The sequence below is a fragment of the Ammodytes marinus genome (genome assembly GCF_949987685.1).
Source record: "Ammodytes marinus genome assembly, chromosome: 1".
In the NCBI taxonomy this organism is placed as follows: domain Eukaryota; kingdom Metazoa; phylum Chordata; class Actinopteri; order Uranoscopiformes; family Ammodytidae; genus Ammodytes; species Ammodytes marinus.
Window position 1 is genome coordinate 17792195 of NC_137230.1, and position 24935 is coordinate 17817129.

The window sequence follows — 24935 nt, forward strand, 5'->3', positions numbered from 1 at the left end:
GATAGTAGCCTATACCACTGAGGACGCCTGAGTTTCAGGATTCAAAGGCATTGTGGGCACCGAGCTTAAGTTTAAAGTGATTGGCAGACTTTGGCTCTTCTGGGCAAAGCGACAGCAACATTTTTTACAACCCGAGGCCTGAAGCTGCCACGGCAAGACAGGAACTGGTGGTAATGAGGGGGACAGAGGCTCGGGAGATGATAAGGACCCCATGTCAGTCAGTAGGTGGGGTATTCCCCTCTAAAGAGCCATGCACCCTTTCCCATCCTCCACTTCCTTACAGTATTATGTTTACTGTAACTCGCTTTTTAAAATATATAGATAACCTCTCCCAAGGACAAAGCAGATTAATGGCAGCTGTGATTGCACTCTTAGAAGATTTCAATGGCAGATGACCTGTTGTTGTGGTTAATTCGGTCTGTGCTGTGTCAGTCACTCTGTCCAGCGTCCATCTTTTTTTCCTCCCCTTTTAAAAGCACAACATGGCAGTGATTGCTCCAGAGACCGCTGACAGGCCCCTCTGCTGCTTGAATAATACAGTCCAGCTATTGGAGGTGAGACAAGGTGCCAAAGTCCAATTCACTTACGGGACTCGACAGCACAAAAGCCTCTGGTTTACGGAAAAGGGGCATGAATAAATAATCACCTAATTGACTCGCTGGTTCGTTTCTCCACTCCTGCTCTGCCTTTTGTGCTCTCAAGCAAAAGCCCACCCTGTGTATCTGTCAGAGGAGGTTTGGTGTGGATGGGGGGGCTCTGTGTCTAATGACCAGGCAGAAGAGGTCAAGGTAACAGACCTCCTGACAGACATTAAGGTCACTGACAGATGGGGCAGTAGTGGTCTCTGTGGAGGACTGATTGTGCATGGGACAAGCGTTGGTAATCTAACCAGCCACCAAGGTTTAAATACAGTTATGTACGGTAGTTTTTATCTGCATGTATGTCCTTTTATAGCATTATCACTCAGGTCGCTCCTGAAAGTTCTGCATCAGGTCATACTGGGCCTCGTGTTGAGAATGTAGCTTCACTAACTATAGGATTTTTTTGTTTGAATTATTATACATTTTTATTACTTATTTTCACTACTTTCTGTGATTGTATTTTCTGTATAGCATCAGACAAAAAAAGCCTTAACCTCGCCCTCACCTCCAGTTGTTGTCCACTATTTTTGACATCCATGGCAGGACATTTGTTCCTGTGATAGAACTATACTCTGCTCGTTGGGTCCCTATACCCAGTGTTTTGGTCATTGGTCTTGATTACCGGCTCATTTTTGGGGATCAACTTGTGTGTACCAATGCTCGGATACAAGTGTCCAAATTGCCCCGTTAAACTGTACGCAATGAAAAAAATATTTTTTTATCTCTATTTTACCCCCTCGCTTTTCAATGTTGCAGTCATTTTCTCCATAACCCCTGACATAGGGAAACAGGATGCAGTAGTTGTATGTTAGTCATGGAGCCCGTGATGGTCTCATGGTCTAGGATTCTCAAGAGAAAGGCGATTGGTCAGATTTATGGAGTCCTAATTGGCCGTGACGAGAAAGACTACATCTGAGTATGCCTCCCTGGCCCTCCATATGTCTCTCTCTCTCTCTCTCTCTCTCTCTCTCTATCTCTATCTCTATCTCTATCTCTATCTCTCTCTCTCTCTCTCTCTCTCTCTATCTATCTATCTATCTATCTATCTATCTATCTATCTATCTATCTATCTATCTATCTATCTATCTATCTATCTATCTATCTATCTATCTATCTATCTATCTATCTATCTATCTATCTATCTATCTATCTATCTATCTATCTATCTATCTATCTATCTATCTATCTATCTATCTATCTTTGCCTCACTCACTTACTCTGATAATAACAAAAGCCTGAGCTAGAAAGCCAGTTTGGGCCCCTCTACAGTGGCTCTACAGTGACTTAGCATAAACAGTCACTTGTTTCACCTCTCTGGTGCTGATTGAGCAATTGCGAGAGTAGGATATACTTATTATCAATTATGTTTATCCTCTTAATCACGAGGCTGAGACGATACTCATGTCTACTTTATCCATGCTAACTTTCTGTACTGTATGTATGCACTCTTTAGCTGCGGCACAATCCCTCTATACCTGCTTTAATGCTTAACAAAATGAAATTTAAGGCTACAATTAAAATATATAATTGAATAAATGGAAATGAAATGAATTAGCTGTGATTAATAGTTTTAATAGATGCTGTTGGGTTTAGGCTACTAGCTCAACCAGATTGTTGAAATGGGAAGGTGACCATAGATGACCACCGTTGCTTTCTCAGAGAGAGAGATGGGTTCAGGGGAAGTAAGAGTAGACTGGAGTGGGGTTAAGCGGGAGGAGGAATTTTGCAAGGACAGTACCATGACTGAGAGGTTAATGTCAGGGAATGGGAGGTTCCTTTTGTTTAACATTCCCTTTGTTTATTGGTGGATGTGTTTAATAGGATTGGCTGTGACTGGACCCTAATAGGGCCTCCCTAGCTGATCCCTATGTCTCTGGGAGATCCCGCAGGCTGCTCTGTCCAAAGCAAGGTCCCCCACTGGGTAATCACCTCAACTGCCCTTGTCCTGATTGGAGCTGACATTTTAATGTCTGGAGCAGGAGTGTGGTCAGCCCTGCTTAACCTGACCCCCCACCAAACCACCCCTCCCTAACCAATGCCCTCTGTTCTCAATTTGCCCCTCCAGCACTGTACAAATCAAGCTAAATTCAACTCTTTATGGGTTTGTAAGAGTTTGGCAAGACACCTCCTTAAGTTTCACAATGAACTCTTTCCAGTACCACTAAAGCGTAGTGCTACTGCAGCTGCCCCATGCTGGCTCCATTTGGATGTGGCTCTTCGGTGAGCTCTGTGCTTAACTGAGGGCTCAACTGTGATGCTGCTCTGTGTGCCACCTGTAGTTTCTCTTTTTCTTCATAAAGTGGAGTAGTTTTGAAGTGGCTTGCAGGGGGTCTAATGTGAGGCTTGCTCCGCAGATGTGGAAAGAAAAATACATGATATTTTACTGATATTGGTGTTTGCATCAAAAGGATGATCTTATAAGTAGTGATTTTTTAGCTAATGAAAAGTAGAGAAAGATCTGATCTTGTTTTGCATTTCTACAGACTAAGAACCAGAGCATGGCTGTATCATGTGAATATGCCTGGGTATGACTAATCATCAGACTTATGCAATCTTTGAGCCCAATGGCAGGTTTGTATGTATTTAAATTAAGTGAAACCTAGCTTTGAGGAAATACAGAGATTTGAAAAGAGGTTTTCTAATCAAGTTTTCCTCAAGTTTTTGTTTTCTTTCTCACAGTCCACTTGTACAGAACTAAAGATACTGGATAAGGCGTAGCTGCTTTGACAAGTGCAAGTGAAACATAGAGTTCACTGACACTGAAATACAGAAACAACCTTTGTTTAAAGTTGACTCTTAGACCAATCATGGATCCCTTTACCCTCCTCATTGTATGAGTACAACATGTGTACCTTGTCTCATGTTTATAAACTCACGTGGATTGAAAATATGGGTGGTCTCGTCTGAAACCTAAAGTTGCACCCTGTGGCAAATTAATATTTACATTAGCTGTTTATGGTGTTGTATGATATCTTGACAGGCCAACATTGAAAGAGAGAGCCCATGTTGGCACGTTGGCTGTGCATTTCTCTACAGCAGCATGGAAAGATGAGTAAAAAGCATGTGGTATTTTTATGGGGAACATTGAGTTGCACCTTCTTCACAAGACTTCCTCTCCCCAATTCCCATTAAATGCAGTTATATCACATATTTAAGAAAGACATTCCGAAGTATTTTATCCACACTCTTATTGATTGACCTACTCCCATTCTACGTACATATTCCTTACCTTGTCTTCACATCTCCGCTCTCCTCTCTTTATCCCTCTGTGTTTGTGTGCGTCTGTGTGAATGTGCAGGGTCCAGCCACCTGGAACGGCACCAGTCAGATTCCCCGATCCCCTCCAAAAGGCCCTCTTCACGGTCTGAGCACTCAGAGAGCCCACTCTCCTCCAAGCGTCCCAGGACAGCTGAGAAGAGTGCTGCGGAGCAGGTGAGAGTTACAAACCAAACATTCCTGATAACATCAATGTCTTTGGATGTTCCTAAAATTCTTCTGTTTTTGAAATTCTTTGAATTACGGGATTCATGCTTAAGGTCACCTCATCCTCAATTATCTAGCCCTCATTATAAGCTTGAAACTTGCACATCTATTTAAAGAAGAAATTAAAAATATAGTTCTTATAATTTTTAGTAAGTTATTCAGTCAGTTATCTCACTGAACCTTTTTTAAATTATGCAGGTCTCTTTTTCAAATCTACTCAAAATTATTTTAACCTTTCTGCTGCAGTTGCACTGCTAATTGTGAATAAGGTAGAAAATCAATATAGTATTTGACAGAGGAGAGCACTTTGAAGTGGGTGCCAAGACTCAGTTGTGCTCGGTATTACACAGTTGTCTGTGATTAGATGGACGTGCCTGCTTGACGGAACGGGTGTGCTCACGGCACCCATTTCACCCCATTAATCCACTGTGGATCTGTTTTTCCCCTCCTCTCTCTCTTTCTCTCTCTTTTTCTCTATCTCTCTCTCTCCACACAGATGTACCAGTGCCCCTACTGCAAGTTCACCAACACAGACCTGAATCGTCTCAGAATGCACGTGATGACGCAGCACTCTGTCCAGCCCATGTTACGCTGCCCATTATGCCAGGACACGCTCAACAACAAGATCCACCTGCAGTTCCATCTCACACACCTTCACAGTGTGGCTCCTGACTGTGTTGAAAAGCTCATTGCCTCGGTAAGTTTGAGTGTGAATTGATACCAGGTGAATGGGACGTTGACACGTTTAATTTTCATATTTCTCAGCCAGCTATACTTTTCAATTTCTTTCTTTACAAAACTGCACATTTAAGGATACTTGCAGTTGGCTTGTGTTTTTTTTAGATTGGTATTTGTTAGCTTGGAAGAAGTAAGGTTAGGCTTCTCCCAAGATTTACGTACATCAGGGAATTCACTAAGGATGAACAAACATATTGCTGCCACCTGGTTAAGCTATATATCACCAATCAAAGTTTTCTATCTACTCTATCACATATCACATATTGTGCCTGTTTATATCTCTGGGTCATGTCAAGGACCAATGTACCTTACCCTGCTCTTAATCCATCCCTTACCCTGTGGCTGCCTAGCTGTGAGAACAATTGTCAATGCCTGTCTTCCCTCCTCTAAATTGCCAACATCCATGTCCTTTATCAAACACAAAGAATGTTGTTAATTGTGAAATGGCTGCAGGCAATCCCATTGGCTCATTGGATATGATTGGGCCTTTTTAAGATGCATATTTTTCTCCTCTTTTTTCATTGCCTTAATGCGCCCATCACCAGATTGCCTCTTTCTCTAGCTCTTGTCTAATCACAGTCATTTGGGGAGGGTAACTCATAATCATTTTTTCTTTTTTTTAATGATTTTAAGATGAGCAGGTCTCTTAGCTCCCATTTCATTTATTACTTCATTGACATTCTTGACACGTCCATGATCACCTGTGTGCGAGTCAAAACAAAGCATTCCATTATGAATATGTTAAAAATAATTGTGACACGGACTAATCAAAATTTTATTAACAGCTGCCTTCCCCGCTTCATGAAATTCAAGTACAAGCAATAGAAATGTTATTATTAACTACAAAAAGTATACAACATTTCTAGCCTTTGTAGGTTGAGTCATGTGAGATTTGCTCGAAATATATAATATATTAATATGCAATGCACTGGTGCACCCTTTTTCTACCGAGAGAGAATACTTTATTTGCTTCCTTTAATGCTCATCAAGGGGAAATAACATTTTATTTTACCTGTTTTCTCATAAGTCACAGAGCAAATCTTTGTTCTGTTCAATCCTTTGAAGCTAAATGGCTTTCTGGACATTCAACTAGTAAAACATTATTCTGTCTGCTGCCTAGCCATCTTCATCCCCCATCTAGAAAGTAAATGGCAAGCACATTAGTAAGGTAGACAGCAATATTTATTTCTTTTATAGGGGTAGTAATGTACTAAACCATTACAAGAGGACTGGGATAGAACAGAGGTAATATAACACGCATTAAGCTAGCACCTTTTTATAACTGGCGAATGCAGATGGAAAGGTACTTTATCCCTTCACATGTCTTAGAAGAAGCCTAATTAATTCTGAAAAAGGTGACTTTTATTTCTTGCCAAGAGCGCATAATGATGCATTCACCCTCCCACTCTTCAGCCTTTCATCCACCTATCTTTTTGCTTTCCCTCCGCCCTCCTTTCCTTTCACTCCAAGACTCTTGTGTCTCCCTGTCACATATACAGTACATGTATACAGTGCAGTATATGTATAGTATCGAACATCACACCCTCCTCTAGTCCTCCCTCTTTAACTCTATGTCTAATTTTCTGTCTATGTAAGATAGGGGTAATGAAAATAATTGTGCTTCATTAATTCTAGCTGGATATGTTTGCCAATTAGGCGGTCCGAATTAAAAGTGACCTTGGGATACTCTGCCCTTTCCACTAATCCCCTAATGAAGCAGTTGTCTAGAAACGGTCCACTTGTAATGTAAATGATTGATTTTTTTGTTTTGTGAATTTTGATGCTGGTCACATTTATTTTCTACTCCTCATTCAAAAGTGATGGAGATGTCACATAAAAAAGGAAGCCATGGCTGGATTTTTTTCTGCTAAACCTATTGTACTGACCATATAGTGCCATACTTTCTAAAGGAAAGTGTTAACGGCTGTGCTTAACCTGGGAACTCCTGTTGCTTAAGGATGATTAGGGTTAGGGTTAGCTGATAGGAGCTATAGGCTATGTAACACGCTACAGTGCGTTCAGCTGTGTTCTCACTGTGCCTATTAGAAGAGCAATTATAAAGCATATGGTACAATATGGTAAATTAGCCAAAGCATCAACCATCAGATGTGATGCACCTCTTACTTTTAATACAAGTTCCATCTGATCTTTATTCCAATTTGACCCATTCTCATAATGGCTGATCATTAGGAAATGAATATGCTTCTGTACTGTATGTACAATAACTATAATTTACTTGTTTATGTTTTCTTGCTTCTTTATGAGAGTATTTACTGTGAAGACTGACAGAAAAAGAAAGAGCAGAGTAAAGAGACGTGACAAAGTAGTTCACGTGCTTTCCCTCTTAATTACAGTTGTCATTTTTCATTAGTCCTGTACTATTTATCCCCTTATTAAAGCTTATAGCTGGCTGAGATACTCTATGACATGATGTCCAATGCCAAAACACAAGACTTTGAAAATTACATTATGTGAATTGCAAATAAAATAAATAATATAGCTAATGTAGTTTTGATTGTGTCTATGCAGGATCATATTTGCTTTTTGAGTGCTTCATATGAAAATTGTAATGTACAAATATGTGAAGATCTAAGCATTGAGTCTCAACATCTTAATATTTAATAATGGTCCTCAGTAGACTATATATTATTATTGATTTGTCTAAGCCCCTTCTTGATAATAATTGTGTGTATTATCTTGTTTGTGTCTGTAGTTTTCCTTTAATAATTTAACCTAAACTATGAAATGATATAATCACTCAGCAACATTATTCACACTAAATATTCCTCTGTGCTTTGTTTTTTCCAGGTAACAGCAAGTGAAGTTCTGCCAGCAAGCATGTTCATACCTGTACCTAGTCCAGACAGGGAGTCACAGAGCACCCCTTGTGCCCCAGCCAACTTTAACTCTGAAGATACGAAGAAGCAAGCTGGTTAGTATTTGAGTCTATTCGAACCTAAGGTCTTGATTAAAGGCCTACTTCACCGGTTTGAATATGAAGGTGTATTGAATTCTGAGATCCTATGTAGTATAAATGTGCAAAAAAAATTAAAATCGGTTCATCCTAGCCTGAGAAAAGGCAGAAAGAGTGTTTTTTTAACCCTATATTTCTCTTTCTCGTGACATCACAGAAAGAGAAATATAGGGTTAAAAAAAACGTACTTTGTAAATATTACTGTGATGTCACAGTAAAAGACATCACAGTAATATTTACAAAGTACGTTTTTTTTTAACCCTATATTTCTCTTTCTGTGATGTCACGAGAAAGAGAAATATAGGGTTAAAAAAAACACTCTTTCTGCCTTTTCTCAGGCTAGGATGAACCGATTTCAATTTTTTTCGCACATTTATACTACATAGGATCTCAGAATTCTATACACCTTCATATTCAAACCGGTGAAGTAGGCCTTTAACAATAAGACAATATGTAATTACGTTGTTATCATCATAGACTGTACATGTCTTGTAATAATTTTTTTTTCACAAGTACTTAAAAAAATCAGTTCTTTAATGTCTTATATTGACTATGGAAACATTTTACTTTTTAAATGTAGGCCTCTAATGAATTGCTTTTCTTTTGGTTAATTTCTTCACAGATGCATCAGACACTGATCCTGAGAAGGGATTGTCACTAACTACACTAGCTGAAGCTCGCAAGTCACCTCTAGAAGATCAACAACCAGAGAGGGATGATTCCACAGGATTCCTATGCTGGAAGAAAGGCTGTAATCAAGTGTTCAAGTCCTCCAACTCCCTCCAGATGCACTTCAATGAAGTTCACAACAAAAGGCCCCAGTTGCCTGTTTCAGATCGCCATGTCTACAAGTACCGCTGTAACCAATGTAGCCTGGCCTTCAAAACTGTAGAGAAACTACAGCTTCATTCCCAGTATCATGTGATCAGGGCAGCCACTATGTGCTGCCTCTGCCAGCGAAGTTTCAGGACACTACAGGCCTTGAAGAAACATTTAGAAACAAGCCACCTGGAGCTAAGTGAAGCTGATATCCAGCAGCTGTATGGGGGCTTATTGATGAATGGTGACATTATGGTATTGGGCGACCCATCCCTTGGTGAGGAGCATGGAAGTCTGGGAGAAGATGACAAAGATGGAGATGAAAGTGACCCTGAGGAAAAACAAAGCCCAACAGGCAGCGACTCTGGCTCACTGCAGGAGGATTCTGGATCTGAACCTAAACGAGCTTTGCCATTCAGAAAGGGCCCTAACTTTACTATGGAGAAGTTCTTGGATCCATCTCGTCCTTTCAAGTGCACTGTATGCAAAGAGTCTTTTACACAGAAGAACATTCTTCTGGTTCACTATAATTCTGTGTCCCACCTGCACAAGGTGAAGCGGGCTCTTCAGGAATCCACTACTGGCCAGCCTGAGCCTACCAGCAGCCCTGACAACAAACCATTCAAGTGCAGCACTTGTAATGTGGCATATAGCCAGAGCTCTACTCTAGAGATACACATGCGCTCTGTTCTACACCAGACCAAAGCTAGGGCAGCCAAACTTGAAGCAGCAGGAGGGATCACAAGCTCTGCAAGTGCTACTGGTACAAGTGGTAGTGGGCCTAGCATCAGCACTTCAACATCTAGTCCGAGTCCAGCTAGCAACTCAACTACTAGCTCTACCAACCACAGTTCTGCTGGGTCTAAAACAACTCAGAGTATTCTTGGAGGAAACCATGTAAGCCAGACCCATAGCATTGAAAGTCTGGGGAATACATCGGCAAACTGCCATTCCTCACCATCTGAGAACCATGAAGTAAAAAAGTCTAAATTTGCAGAAATGCTGTCTGCTAGGGGGCAACGACAACAGCTCCAGCAACAACAGCAATTGGCTCAGGCTCAAGCACAAGCTCAAGCCCAGCTTCAGCAAGAGCTCCAACAGCAGGCTGCCATTTTACAAGCACAGCTATTCAACCCAGCACTTCTGCAGCACTTCCCAATGACTACCGATGCACTTCTCCCCCTACAGCAGCAGCAGTTGCTATTCCCTTTCTACATCCCTGGAGCAGAATTTCAGCTGAACCCGGAGTTCAGTAACGCAGCACTTGGTCTAGCAGGATCCTCCACCTCCTCACTGCTGGAAGATCTAAAAAATTCCGCACAGCAGGGTTGTTTGCAGCAGCAATTGATGCACCACCACCTTCAGCAGCAACATCAACAACAGCAACATCAACAACAGCAACAGCAACAGCAACAACAGCAACAGCAGCAACAGCAACAGCAACAGCAGCAGCAGCAGCAGCAGCATCAGCAACAACAGCAGCATCAACAGCAGCAGTCTCTATTACAGGCTCAGGGGCAGATGGCCTTGCTGCAGCAAAGTGCATCCCTCCTCCTGCATTCTGAGAAAAAGCAGAGACCTCCCTCTAATCAGAATGAGAAAGACAGAGAGATCTTACAAAGAGAGAAGGACACAAATGAAAAAAATGAAGAGTATGTTCACAAAGATTCTACAGACAGCAAGTCAAAAGAAAAGAAGGACATTCCGCATATTTCGATAAACATAAACCATGACACTGGCTTGCCCCCACCAAGGATAGCCTCAGATGCTCGAGGAAACGCAACTAAAGCCCTGCTGGAAAATTTTGGGTTTGAGTTAGTAATTCAGTACAATGAAAATAAACAAAAAGCTCAGAAAAAGACAGCTGGAACTACAGGATCAAGTGGTCCAGGTGGGATAACAAGAGTGGTGGACCCCATTGTGGGATTAGAGAAACTGGAATGTGAAGCCTGTGGCAAGCTGTTTTCAAACATACTGATTCTAAAGAGTCACCAGGAGCATATCCACCAGGCTTTCTTTCCATTTCGATCCCTTGAGAGATTTGCCAAAGAATACAGAGAGCATTATGATAAACTCTATCCACTGAGGCCCCCTACACCAGAGGCTGCTCCAGCTCCTCCACCGCCTCCTCCTCCACCTCCACCTCCCCCTCCACCCCAAAGAGCTCCCACGCCAAATATTCCTGTCTCTGCTGCCTCACTGACACCCCCAACTGTATCTACTCCACAACCATCCGTCTCAATGGCACACATTCCCATGCAAATGGATATGCAACTCTTTTCGCCGCTCATGATGCAGTCCATGGCTCTACAGTCCTTGCCTCCCCAGTTATCATCGGTTGAGCAAAGCCTGGCCTCTGACCTGGCCCAGCTCTACCAACAACAGCTTACACCAGCCATGCTACAGCAGCAGCAGAACAAGAGGCCACGGACACGCATCACAGATGACCAGCTTAGGGTCCTACGACAGTACTTTGATATCAACAATTCACCAAATGAGGAGCAGATTAAAGAGATGGCAGATAAGTCAGGTCTGCCACAAAAGGTCATAAAGCACTGGTTCAGAAACACCCTTTTCAAAGAGCGACAGCGCAACAAAGATTCACCATACAATTTTAATAATCCTCCAACTACAACACTTGAAGAACCAAAAGTTGACTCCAAGCCTCCTTCCCCTGAACCTCAGAAACACGAATACTATGGAAGTAAAAGATCATCCAGGACTCGGTTTACTGACTACCAGCTAAGAGTGCTACAAGACTTCTTTGATGCCAATGCTTATCCTAAAGATGATGAATTTGAACAGCTCTCCAACCTCCTGAACCTCCCCACTCGAGTTATTGTTGTGTGGTTTCAAAATGCTCGCCAGAAGGCAAGGAAGAATTATGAAAACCAGGGTGACGGAGTGAAAGAAGGTGACAGACGAGAATTGTCAAACGATCGCTATATTCGCACCTCGAATCTAAACTACCAGTGCAAGAAATGCAGTCTGGTTTTCCAGCGTATCTTTGATCTAATAAAACACCAAAAGAAGCTGTGTTACAAAGATGAAGATGAGGATGGACAGTATGACAGCCAAAATGAGGATTCACTGGATTTTTCCAACGAGTGTTATACTCCCTCTGGATCTTCCTGTCACACCCCAATGCCCTCCTCTTCAAGCCTTTGCCCACTTCCACCATCCACTTCAGCATTCTCACACCTCCCATCTACTGAGAAAGAGGAGGCATCACCAGCAACCACCTCAAACCAATATGATGAGAAGCCCAAGCAGTTACCAGAAATGTCTGCCGATCCACGAGAAAACCAAACATCTATTAAACAAGAAATTGTGCATCAACCCCAGTCTGAGACACAGCACCATAGACCTCAAAGAGAAGAGAAGGTTCAAACAATTTCCAAGCCCATCAAACATTCATCTCCTTCCTTCTCTCAGCAACAACAGCAATGTGGTCCCTCAGCCTCTCAGACTAGCCAGACCTCATCGCAAAGCTCTCACTTGAGCCTTAATGCACACATGACCTCTGCCACACAACAATTGGCACAACAGATGATATCATACCAGTGTGAGCAGTGCAAGATCGGCTTCCCCTCCTTTGAGCACTGGCAAGAACACCAGCAATTACACTTCCTCTCTGTGCAAAATCAATTCATCCACCCCCAGTTCCTTGACCGTCCAATTGATATGTCTTTCATGCTATTTGATCCCAGCAATCCTCTCCTGGCAAGTCAGTTACTCTCTGGGGCAATGCCACAGATTCCTAGCAGCTCTGCTACCTCTCCTTCCACCCCCACCTCCACTATGAACTCCCTGAAGAGGAAGTTAGAAGAGAAAGCTGGCACTAGCCCGGGAGAGAACGACAGCACAAATAGTGGAGAAGAGCCTCAAAGAGACAAGCGACTCAGAACCACCATAACACCTGAACAACTAGAGGTCCTCTATCAGAAGTATTTATTAGATTCAAATCCTACAAGAAAAATGCTTGACCACATTGCGCATGAGGTAGGATTAAAAAAGAGAGTAGTGCAAGTCTGGTTCCAAAATACCAGGGCCAGAGAGAGAAAAGGCCAATTTAGAGCAGTAGGGCCAGCTCAAGCTCATCGTAGGTGCCCTTTTTGTCGAGCTCTTTTTAAAGCAAAAACTGCCCTTGAAGCACACATTCGCTCTCGACACTGGCATGAAGCCAAACGTGCTGGATATAATTTAGCTCTCGCTGGCATGTTATCTGAGCAGGAGGGTTTGCAAATAAAAATGGATGCTCTAGAGACATCAAGTTACTCTCAACTGGCTCCATCAAACAGTGATGGACAAAGCTCATCCATGTCACCAGTGAACAAAGGCATGGATTTGTCTCCCAGGGCTCTGCTGAGCCCTTCATCCATTAAAGTTGAGGGTATGGAAGACTTTGAGAGTGCAGCCATGTCCTCTGTGAACCTCAGCTTTGATCCAAGCAAGCTGGATAATGACGACTGTTCTTCTGTGAATACAGCCATCACAGACACAACAACAGGTGATGAGGCCAATGCTGATAATGACAGTGCTGATGCAAAGCATAGCCAAAATAGTGGTGATTACCTGTCTAAGTCTATGGGCTCAGTCCCCATCCTTGAAAATTATGACCAGATGTCCTCTGGGCTGGTAAGCCCTGCAACAAGCTATTACGCTAAGGACTATGACGAACATATTATTGATCACAGTGAGACATCTAGCATGGCTGACCCGTGTTCACCAAGTCCTGGAGCTTCAGGTACCAGGAGCATTGACAGCGGAGATCGACCTGGCCAAAAGCGCTTCCGAACCCAGATGAGTAACCTACAGCTTAAATTGTTGAAATCCTGTTTTAACGACTACAGGACTCCTACTATGCTGGAATGTGAGGTACTTGGCAATGACGTTGGACTTCCAAAGAGAGTGGTTCAGGTGTGGTTTCAAAATGCCCGTGCCAAGGAGAAAAAGGCAAAGCTCAACATGGCCAAGCACTTCGGAATAAATCATACATCCTATGAGGGGCCGAAGACTGAATGCACTTTGTGTAGTGTCAAGTACAGTGCCCGGCTCTCTGTTCGAGATCACATTTTCTCCCAGCAACACATCAATAAGGTGAAGGATACAATTGGCAGCCAGATGGATAAAGAAAAAGAATACTTTGACCCAGCCACTGTCCGCCAACTTATGGCCCAGCAAGAGATGGATCGCATTAAAAAAGCCAATGAAGTGTTAGGATTGGCACAGCAGCAGGCCATGCAACAGCAGGGGATGTTTGATAACCCTGCAATGCAGGCTCTGAATCTCCAATCAGCCTATCAAAATCTGCAAGGCATCCCACCTGTCCTTTTGCCAGGAGTTGGCAGCCCCTCTCTCCCCAGCTTTAACTCATCTAATTCAGGTACGTCATCCTTATTGGCATTAATTCACTGATATACAGCTAAAAATGTGTGGTGCAGAGTTGTAGATTGGATTAACAACTGAACTGAAACCAACAAGCTAAATTGTTTACATACTGTACTTAAAGGCCTACTTCACCGGTTTGAATATGAATGTGTATTGAATTCTGAGATCCTATGTAGTATAAATGTGCGAAAAAAATTGAAATCGGTTCATCCTAGCCTGAGAAAAGGCAGAAAGAGTGTTTTTTTTAACCCTATATTTCTCTTTCTCGTGACATCACAGAAAGAGAAATATAGGGTTAAAAAAAACTTACTTTGTAAATATTACTGTGATGTCTTTTACTGTGACATCACAGTAATATTTACAAAGTACATTTTTTTTTAACCCTATATTTCTCTTTCTGTGATGTCACGAGAAAGAGAAATATAGGGTTAATAAAAACACTCTTTCTGCCTTTTCTCAGGCTAGGATGAACCGATTTTAATTTTTTTTGCACATTTATACTACATAGGATCTCAGAATTCAATACATCTTCATATTCAAACCGGTGAAGTAGGCCTTTAACTATTACACCTTGTTATAGCAGACAGCACTAGAACACAATATTTCTACTTTTCTTAAAATAATTTTCCCCCCATCAATCACTTACCAGTACTCATTTACACTGACACATCATACTGTAGAATGTGTAAAATAATGTAGTGGCCTTTTTCCATTTTGGACATGTGCCACTAAATACATAATCGAACTGCCAACACTTGATTTTATGAAGCAACTTAGTTTTTAGTTATAGTTGAATAACCTTTAATGAATATATTTCTGTATCCATCAAAAAATATACCTACTGTAGTAATTCTTAAATTTTTTCTGTGTTTTTAAAAAATTCCCAGCTTTAACTCCTCCAAAACCTTCGAACCTCCTGAACATGCCTGGTGCCAGTGTTCCATCACCAAGCCTCCCCACATCCGGATTGCCCAACAAGCCTCCCTCCTCATCGTCTCTTGCCGCATCCAGCCCAGCCCAGCCCAACACGTCTGCTTCCCAGTCAAGCCCCACATCCAACTCCACTTCCACAACCACCCTGTCAGGTTCCAGGCCTGAACCCCCCAAAGAACGTGATGCTGAGAGGATAAGAGAGAAGGAGAAGCCCAAGGAAAAGACGGAGAAGCCCCCAACCCCATCGTCAACTGGAAGCACCCCTGCCCCTTCAACTTCGGCTGCTAGCGCCAAGAAGGAGAAACCTGACACAGCGGTACCTGCCACCTCTATGCCAACACCAGGCATGGAGTATGTGGTAGACCCTGCCCAGCTCCAGGCCCTACAGGCTGCTTTGGCATCAGACCCCACCGCTCTCCTCACAAACCAGTTCCTGCCCTACTTCATGCCTGGCTTTTCACCCTATTACAGCCCACAGATCCCTGGGGCTCTCCAAGGGGGCTATCTGCAACCTATGTATGGTATGGAAAGTCTCTTCCCTTACAACCCAGCTTTGTCACAGGCGCTGATGGGCCTGTCTCCAGGGTCCCTGCTACAGCATTACCAGCAATATCAGCAGAGCTTGCAGGATGCACTACAACAGCAGCAGCAGCAGCTTCAGCAGATCCAGCAACCCAAACCAAGCCAAACTCCAGTTCCCCCTCAAACCTTGGGGGATCGCAAAGACTCTGCCAAAGATCCAGTGAAAATAGAGGAGCAAAAGGGCAACCACCATAATGAACCCCCCACCTCATCCTCCTCTTCCTCCACCTCCTCTTCCTCTTATAAAAAAGTATCATCTGAGCAGAACGAGAGGGATGGCAAAGCTGTGGACCCCCATCTAGACCAGTACATCGTCCCGAAGGTGCAGTATAAACTGGCATGCCGGAAGTGTCAAGCAGTTTTCACCAAGGAAGAAGCGGCAATTACCCACCTTAAATCAAACTGTTTTTTCGGTCAGTCTGTGGCAAACCTGCAAGAGATGTTGCTGCGTGTCCCTGGTGGCGTAGGTGCAGGGGCTGGAAGTCTCTATGACTGCCTTGCTTGTGACACTACGTTGGATGGGGAGAAAGCACTCAGTCAACACCTGGAATCGGCATTGCACAAACACAGAACAATCAAGCGATCAGCCAGAAATGCCAAAGAGCACGCTACTAGTTTATTACCTCACTCTTCAGCCTGCTTCCCCAATCCTAACACCGCATCTACCTCGCAGTCTGCCACTCATCCCATCAGCAGCCCCCCTCCCCCGCCAACAACATCAGCCACCATGCCATCCTCTGCTGTCTCCTCTTCCCTGTGCTCCTCCTCTACTACCCTTCTCAACACCACAGCTGCCGGCAAACCATGGCCCCAGGCCCCTTTCTCCAGAGCTTTAGCTGGGAAGTCCAATGCCAGTCCCTCCTCTTCTTCCTCCTCTTTTCCTCCAATGTCCTCACCTTCAACGGTTACCTCAAGTTCATTGAGCACCTCAGGAGTTCAGACCTCGATACCAACAGACGTCTTTACTGACGAGTCTGACTCTGACAGCAGTCAGAAGTCAGCAGACAGGCAAGGCAGGACGGCAGAGGAGCCGCAGCAGCCTGGCTTTGTCAAAGACAGTAGTAGTTGTAGTAGTAATCTTGCTAGTGTAGGAACAGACTCCATGAGATTGTAAAAGAGCTTTCAGTGATGGACAATATTTAAAAAAGACAAAAAGACAAAAAAAAATCACAAAAAAAATCACAAAAAGCAGCAATGTTAAAAATACATTAAAAGTATACAAACCAATTTCAGAAAAAGATGTGTAAAGACTAACTGCAATTCCAAAGCTTGTAACCAAAAATTTAAATGTTAGTGGATTGTTTTCCCATATCAACATGCTGGTTTTCGTTTTGTTTTGTTTTTATTATTATTTTTTTTTTCACTCAACTGAAATACATACTAATATATGAGAATAGAAAGGATCGCTGCAGTTATGTTTTGGGTAATGGTAGAGCAAATGCTGTACTGTATGGTAATGGACTGCCTCAAAGTTGACAAATGGCCCTTTGTTTTGTAATAATTTTTACTTAATAGCACAGTCACACAAAGCCAGTATGTACTGTATGGGAGAATAGTCTATCAGTTTTCTTGCTATTTAAGCATTCAGATACCAATGGCTTGCAAAAGTAAAAGAATAATGTAATGTCTATTTTATTCTCAGGTCAACAGCTCACAGATGTTTTTCCGTTACAGAAATCCATGTTTTACTCCCTTTGTTTCCAACAGGATATCTTTTTTTCTTTCAGACAAATTTAAAAACTGAAAGTTTTGGGCATTCAGAAAGGTTAAATGACTTGGTGATTTTAACATTAGAAATCCTTTTAAAGGGGGGGAGGGGTCACAATCCCATTATACCCAGATAAGGAGAGCATTGCAGACATAATAACTGGCGATAAAAAGAGTTTTGATTAAAAAAAAAACAACCTTCTGTATTTATGATAGATATGAACATTTTTGGTGTTAAGTAGATTGTTGCATTGGAAATGAATTTAAACAGTATGGTAGGTTGAAAAAAAACTTTGTGTACATTAAGCTTTTGTATTGTCCAACTTTAAGACGCTTCATTTGATGTTGTCTTGGTCATTCCGATAGACTAGATTATGGACAGGTAATTTATCTCAACTTTGTTTCTGTCTTATTTCTAACTTCTTGGAAAACATTCACCCAAATGCCCCTCCTGACAAGGCAGGATCTTCTTTTAGAATTATTTAAATGTTATGGTTTGCACTAACCAAAACAACAACGATCCTGGGTGAAATATTGAGAATCTATTTAATTAAATTTTTGTGTTACCTTTGTGCACTTATCACTGTCTGACTCCTATTTCTCTCACTCTAATTGTTCCCCTCGTCGCACTTATTTTCTCTGCCCTCCTGTGTTTGTAGATATGTACACTACAAAGCAGGTGTTTTCTTCTTCATGTAGTGTGGCTACAGTCTTTATTTTCATTTTGACATTTTTGTTGTCATGAATGAAAATGAAAAAAAGAATACTAATAATTCTCACGCTTTAAGACAAAAGGAAAATCCAAAGACTAAACACTTTCACCATTGGTGCATAAATATGAGAAAAGAGGCTTCTTTATACTTGAGAAATTTGTTGCTGTTTTTAGAGGAAAGAAAACAAAGTTTTAAAAGATAAAGGAGTACGCATCAGAGTTGCCGTTTTTGCTTCTTTGCAAGCAAACAGGTGGCTTTTTTACGTAAATACCAAAAACCAAAAAGGGCCCTTGTCCTTACATTGTGGAGTAGCACCGTTACAGAGCCATTGCAGTTTGTAAGATAGAGGTTATTAATCTTTGTTTGATTTTTTTGTCACATTCAAATGTCCATTTTTTTAAGAAAATGTATAAGGTCTGGTCTTCAAGGACATACGTTTTGCTGCTAATGTAGAATTTTGAAAGAAAAAAAAGTACCTAGATGCATGCTCATTTTGCTTTTGGCTAAGCTTTAAACAAACAATAAACCAATTTCTTGCCTCTGCAACACCATTTTTTTCTTGTTGCAAAAACGGAACTTTGAAGACTGTGAATATATGTTCCAAAGGACATTTTGCCGATTTTCTTTTTGAACAGACCAATGTTTAAAGCCAATGATCTATAACGTTTGTAAAGAACAGTGCATTCCAAATATCACAATGTTTTTTTTTTCTAAAGCAAGGACTGATCCTATTTCATATAATTGCTTTAAATTGTCACAATCTATTTTTTTCTCCCTCATTTTAAAAGTGACTGTAAACTGTTGTGTAAATTTTGCATCATTGTTTGCTGAACAAAGTGACCTCTGTGTGTCATTTTGTGCTGGCATGGAACATTGCTGAAAATCCCTCCATCCAGTCAAGGTTGTTGATTACTTGTTAAGCAAGTAATAGTGGTTACCAAAAAATGTATATAATACATCTGGTACTGATGCGTCTCATAGGTTTAGTAACATTTATGCCAGTCAACATATTACTAGTCTCAGAAGGAAATGACGGCTGTTTTACTGAGGTGTTGTTGCCCCCTTCCTGGGAAATCCACCAGTGACTTGTCCCATGTGTCTGCAGGGTGCCACTTTCATGCATAGATTACAGGTTTTTAAGGGACATCTTCATTCCAAAGCATTATTTCTGGAAAAAGAAGGAGGTTTTTTGAAGATGCCCCTTGATTTCTAAGATGCTTTCATGTCCAAAGAAGTCTCCCAATTCATTGTATTGCCATGGAAAATGGATGTAAAAAGGTTACTCCCACCCTCTCACTGATGATCTGATGAACTAAAAGTTTTATTTTTAAAACCAAAACCAAGACATATTTAAATTTGTGAATAACTACTTTTTGGCCACTATTGTATAGCCAATATATTAGCCCCAATGAATACACGGCACAATCTCAGAAGTGTGTTTAAAATGCTTCGTCTTGCAATGTGATTTGGTGTTAATACCACAGCATGCTGTGCAGAGTTGGGAGATTTGGTCTGCAGGCTTGCTATTTCTCTCAAGTCCAGTTCCCTGAAATACTGTTCATATGTACCTTCTTTTTTTGGAAAATCCGTCTGTACAGTTTTTCTCAAATATGTTTGCTGTTTTAATTTTCAGATCATGTCAGACATTATTATTTTTTATTCTAAGTATTTGTATTTTATTTTAATTTCTTTATATTACTGTTTATCATGAATTAATACTAGCTTTAATTTGGATTGCTGAAATTAAGAAACAAAAACATGACCTGCCCACTTTATGGTATGATGATGTTCTTTATGTTCATTGTCTCAATGATACGGTTTGCTCCTATTTCCAAAGTGTAATATTGTGGGCTCTTTAGTGGAAGACAAAGTTGAGGTCTCAACATCAGATTCAGCCAGCATGGACTGTATGAGAGTTTGTGTATATATGTGTGTGTGTGTGTGTGTGTGTGTCAGTCATACGAGCCAGCATAAACATTTTTTTTCTGGATTGCCTTTTACTTTTGTATAAGTTACTCAACAACACAAACTGAACCACAACGCTGGAATATGAATTACTGAAATTGAGAAAATCTAAAAATAATAATCCAAAATTAGAAAAATTTAAACCGAAGCACTGAGCAGTTTTTACGTGATTGAATATATGAATGTGGCCAAAGCTTTATGCAGTTACAACAAAAAGAAAAACATTACAAGTTGTGCCCCAGATAAGTGTATATTTTATTGTGGCACAAAACGCGACAGTGGATAATTGGATCCACTGACTTACATTGGGATACTTGATTTTAATGGACATTTACAAAGAGAGAGATAAAGACAAGGTTTTGCTGTAGAGGTCATCTTTTGCCCACTGTGAAAACGAACGTGTACCTGTATACAGATATAGATATATTTAAACAAGACTTTTTTTTGAGATGATGAAGAAAAAAATGGACTCTGGGAAGGTTTGTAGATCTCTTTATGGGGACATGAGAGGCTGTAGGCACACCAAAACTGGGCATGGGAGCCAAAGGCAGGCTCAAAACAGCTTTAAAACCACCTCCTTATTTGATTACTGACAACTCTGTAATGGGAATGGACTCTGGAACCAATGGACATGTGTGACACGGAGAGAAATGTCCTTAAACGAAACTGAACTTAAGTGGCTCCAGCTGCCTCTTTCCCCTTTCTGTCTGTCTCTTTCTTTCTCCAGCTCTGCCTCTGCTTCTGCTCTTTGATGGACATTTTCCAAATTTCAGGACAGGATGGACAGAGATGCTTGCTTCATTTCTCCTAGTTCATGTTGCTACCCATTTCATTTCCTTGTGCTTGTCTCTGGTTGACAAGTTAAGCTCTCCAGTCAAATGGCGGCTCACCTCTCTCTCTGTTGATTACATCATCTGAAAAGAGAAATTAATAACAGAGAGAGGGGACAGGTTCTCAAAGCTGTCATTCTTAAGGAGGCAGTTACACTAAAAAAGCGTATTAACCAAAATTAACAACCAAACTAACAACCAAACAACCATTTGCTCCAACTTCAAAGATGAACTGTTACTTGGAGCTCTCTGTTCCCTTTGTGACTTCTGGTGCCACAATGTTTTTTTATGGGTTTTTCTTTTTCATTTTGTTTCCTTGAATTACTCCTCCTTCGAGCCTCATAAGCATGGCTCTGTGGCTCCAGGCAGCCCATCCGAGGGTAGAAAAAAACAGCCTTGCAATGTACAAAAAAGAGCAAGTTAAACCAAAAATGTTGTTCTTGATGTCTTTTCTATACTGTAGTCTTGTTAGCTTTTTTGTTACTGTAATTATATGATGAAGATTTCCAAACTGTACCAAATTACATGGAAACTAACATACATACAACCACATGGAACTTCAGACTTTTAAAGAAACTTTTGTCACAAAACCTTGTTGTCCTAGTTAAGTTGATTGTAGATGGTAATTGAATATACTCCTTTGAAAATATTTCATCAAGTATGTTTCTTGCTCATTGTGATACATTAAAAAGTATGAGCATAAATTGCACTGGTTTGGACTCATTTCTAAATGTTGTGGGATTTGATCACTTGCTGTCAATAGACTCAACAGCCATTTTCTCCTGTTTTTATACTTAATACTTATAATAACCTGTACTTTTTTATACTTAATTACAGCAGTCAACAGGTAAAAAAGTCAGTTTACATAATTATATTACTTTTTTATGTATTTCGATTTAAGAATGATAACACATTCAATCTCTGTTTATAACTTTGTTAACATCACTGACCGTGCCTTTACAAGGAAAACATGATAAAACAGATCGAATGATAAGATGTCAAGTCAATCTGGCACAACTTCTAAAAAAGAGAAGAGATATTAGAAAAGAGAAAAACACCTAGTGGCCGGCTCATGTACACATTTCAAGCTTGCAACTTGTAACTGATGCTGAACCTAAGAAATAAGACCAATGCTGCAACATTGTCTAAGTAATTTCTCTGCCAAGCCACTTTATTGTTCATTGCTTGTATACCCTCTTTCAAACATGGAGCCAAACTTTTCTTGCTGCGAGTAAAAAAGACAGTTATATCTCATATTCAGAGTTTATTCAGTTGCTGTATATGCTCTGTCACATGAACAACCACATTTTGCCATAGTGGCTCACACATTCTCTACATCAGGTTGTTTACCTGTGTGAGAAATTCAGTGTCCAGCTCTTTTAAAAAATATAATGTGCATCTCCCTTTGCCTTTCAAATGCTGCTCTGGAAAAGCGATACAAAGTGCACAGTAGGCAGCTGCTAGTTTAGGAGGACTGGGAGTTTGGACCATAACCAATGAAAACAGAGCTGGTCCAGCTCTGCCTCTTAAGCAAAACTTAATTTTCAGCACACATTGAGGTATAGTAACAGAGGTCCTGGCATTGATCAGAAACACTTGGGAGCCCACACTGATTTGTAATGATTAATTGGTGGAGCCAGTAAGAAATGATTGCTTGTCCCTTTAAATTTTCTATTTTAAAAAAATGTATTATGGCTTCATGGCTTGTAATTAGTATGCAGAAATTCTGTCTATCAATGTGTTATAGTTAGTGCCCTAGCATAATTGATACATATTAAGCAACAACTGTGAACTTCTTCATAAATGGATATGGCTGTGTGCAGCTAATGTAATCAGAAGCCCTGACAAGGAAAAGTGTAACTCATAACAGGGGCGCCCTTAGCTTAGTTGGTAGGGCGTCTATATACATTTAGCAATAAAGTTGGTGTTTATCTGAATGCAAATTCTCAAATAAATTTTATTTTTAAAACACAAACACAAAACACATTATTAAAATACATTCTCTTTATAAGACCAGGCAAGTTTTTTGTAGATACTGTATATACTGACACGTTCATTTTACACATCTCCTAAATGAGTGAATCAAAACTATTGCAATTGTATCTTTGAAGTGGCCAAATCGCTTAATTTTTCCAAACATTCAATTCTCATAAACATCATCAGATGCGGTTTTGTAAGAAAATATGAAAAGAGCTGAAATCTGAGGAACATATAACCTCTGAAGAGAGTTTAAGGAATAGGCCATCCTGTGTCAAGCAACAGGCAAGATTCATTGGCCATGTTGAGCCAATTAACACGCAAGGGCACATCCCGAATGAATTAAAAACACCCTAATCCGATCAGTGTGAAAAGCAAGGCCATTTCCTTCACAGGCCTGGACCAGATGGCACTCACACTCAGATGCTGCATTGAAACAGGCCAGGCCCAGTCACATAGTGTGAAATTGGGTTAGTGCCTGGGTCTAACATAGGCCCTGGGCAATGTGAGCTCCCAAACCCATTCTCCCTTGGCCTAAAGGTACAGGGCCCACCATGTCAATCTTTGTTGCCATATTTAATTATCATCCTCAGTGCACCTCACTAACTCAGTCATTTCAGTCAGCATTGTAGCTGACAGCTTCCTATAGTCATTTGTCTCTTTAGACCAGTCAACCTTTTACACATAAAGCCCCAAATAGACCCTGACATTCCACAGAATGTTCTCTTATAGTGCCAAAGACAAGCACAGCTCTGTTGGATAGAATATCACAGACTCTGTTGGTACACTCTGACCACCCGGGCTGGGTGGTGTTACCATGCTGAGGTCTAAGTTATTGCGTTGCTGGAATAATGGCATGTTGGGGTTTTTCCAAAGCTCTCTTTAGTATCAGCTTTTAACCTTTTGTGTGGAATACATGGTACAAATACTGGATGATTCATGCCAAAAGCTGGAATAGTGCTATTTCATCTTGGTCCTTGTCCCATATAAGAAACATATCTCTCTGGTAGGTTGGCTTATTACCACTTGACACCACAAAGGCATAAAATGAGGGGCAGAAGCTGTGAGGGAAACCACACCACCACACATCCCAGCATCCAATTCAACACTGCCATGGTCAGAGCATACTGCTTCTCATCCAAGAAAGAGGAGTCACCCCTACCAAAATGTCACGTTCTGTGGTGTTCAAACACACCCAAACTGTAATGCAATGAAGCATCAACATTATGAGCAACAATTTGATGAGGAATAGCAAAATTATGTAGACCTAAAGCTGAAAGATATTCCTAATAGTAGACGGCTTTAGCAAAAATGTTAATGTAAAACTGTGTGCAAATTGTTCTGAACTGTATTGATGTACCAAATTGGAGTATGTCACCATCTGATGCTGTGTATACAATTTTGACTAAGACAGTAAAATAACTTGCTAAGCTGGGCTGCTTGACACATCAGCGGCTTACACTGCCACTGTCAAGGGTTAACCCCTGACAGACAGTCTGGTGAAACAACGTAGATGACCGTGAAGATCAGGAATTTCTTCGCTAATCCTGAAAGCTATTTCGCCCTTCCTCCACATCACAGACCTGCCCCTCTTCCTTGTTTTCCACCCCCACATATATCTCTTTCCCTCACCGCATAGTCTAACCCTCCCCTATCAATGTCAAAGGCAAATTATGCTCTGGCCTTGAGGATGGGTCAAAATAATTCAATCTAATCCGTCACATAAAATGAAGGGTGAGTGAGGATCAGAGAATGGGATGAAAAAATTAACAGGGAAAACTCACTTTCTTTTGAATTATAGCCTAAAGTTTCCAAATTCAAGAAGGGTTCATCTTCATGTCACTTCATACAGTATTCCCAGCAAACCAAAACCTATGCTCATTAATTGTCTTTACCCTCACTGGCTTCCAACCCACATTGGATTCATGCTGGAGAAGAGTTGGAGGGTGTCTTGGCAGGCTCTGGGCATTGCTGAAGCATTTCCCGTCTCTCTCCTGAACACAGGATCAGGTGTCGCCATTTTCACAGCACCTTCTGGTTCTGTTTAACAGGAAATGAAGTCCATCAGAAGGACTCTGACCAAAACTGAGCCAAAATCGACCCTGACAGGTAGGAATATTAGCCTCTGACGGCAGTCAGTAATTGAATGATCCCCCCTCACCCCCCAAAAATGGTAATGAAG

The 24935-nt window shown here is 41.2% G+C and overlaps 1 protein-coding gene across 1 annotated transcript in view; it reads left to right on the plus strand.

Moving 5' to 3' along the window:
- Nucleotides 1-21437, plus strand: part of zfhx3b (zinc finger homeobox 3b) — a 138595-nt gene extending 117158 nt beyond the window's left edge. Inside the window, exons 7-11 of the mRNA XM_080033941.1 lie at nt 3940-4073; nt 4621-4821; nt 7671-7794; nt 8459-14041; nt 14934-21437. Of these exons, the coding sequence (XP_079890067.1) occupies nt 3940-4073; nt 4621-4821; nt 7671-7794; nt 8459-14041; nt 14934-16675 (7784 nt within the window). The 3' untranslated portion in view covers nt 16676-21437. The remainder of the gene's footprint in view (nt 1-3939; nt 4074-4620; nt 4822-7670; nt 7795-8458; nt 14042-14933) is intronic.
- Nucleotides 21438-24935: the final 3498 nt, after the last annotated feature.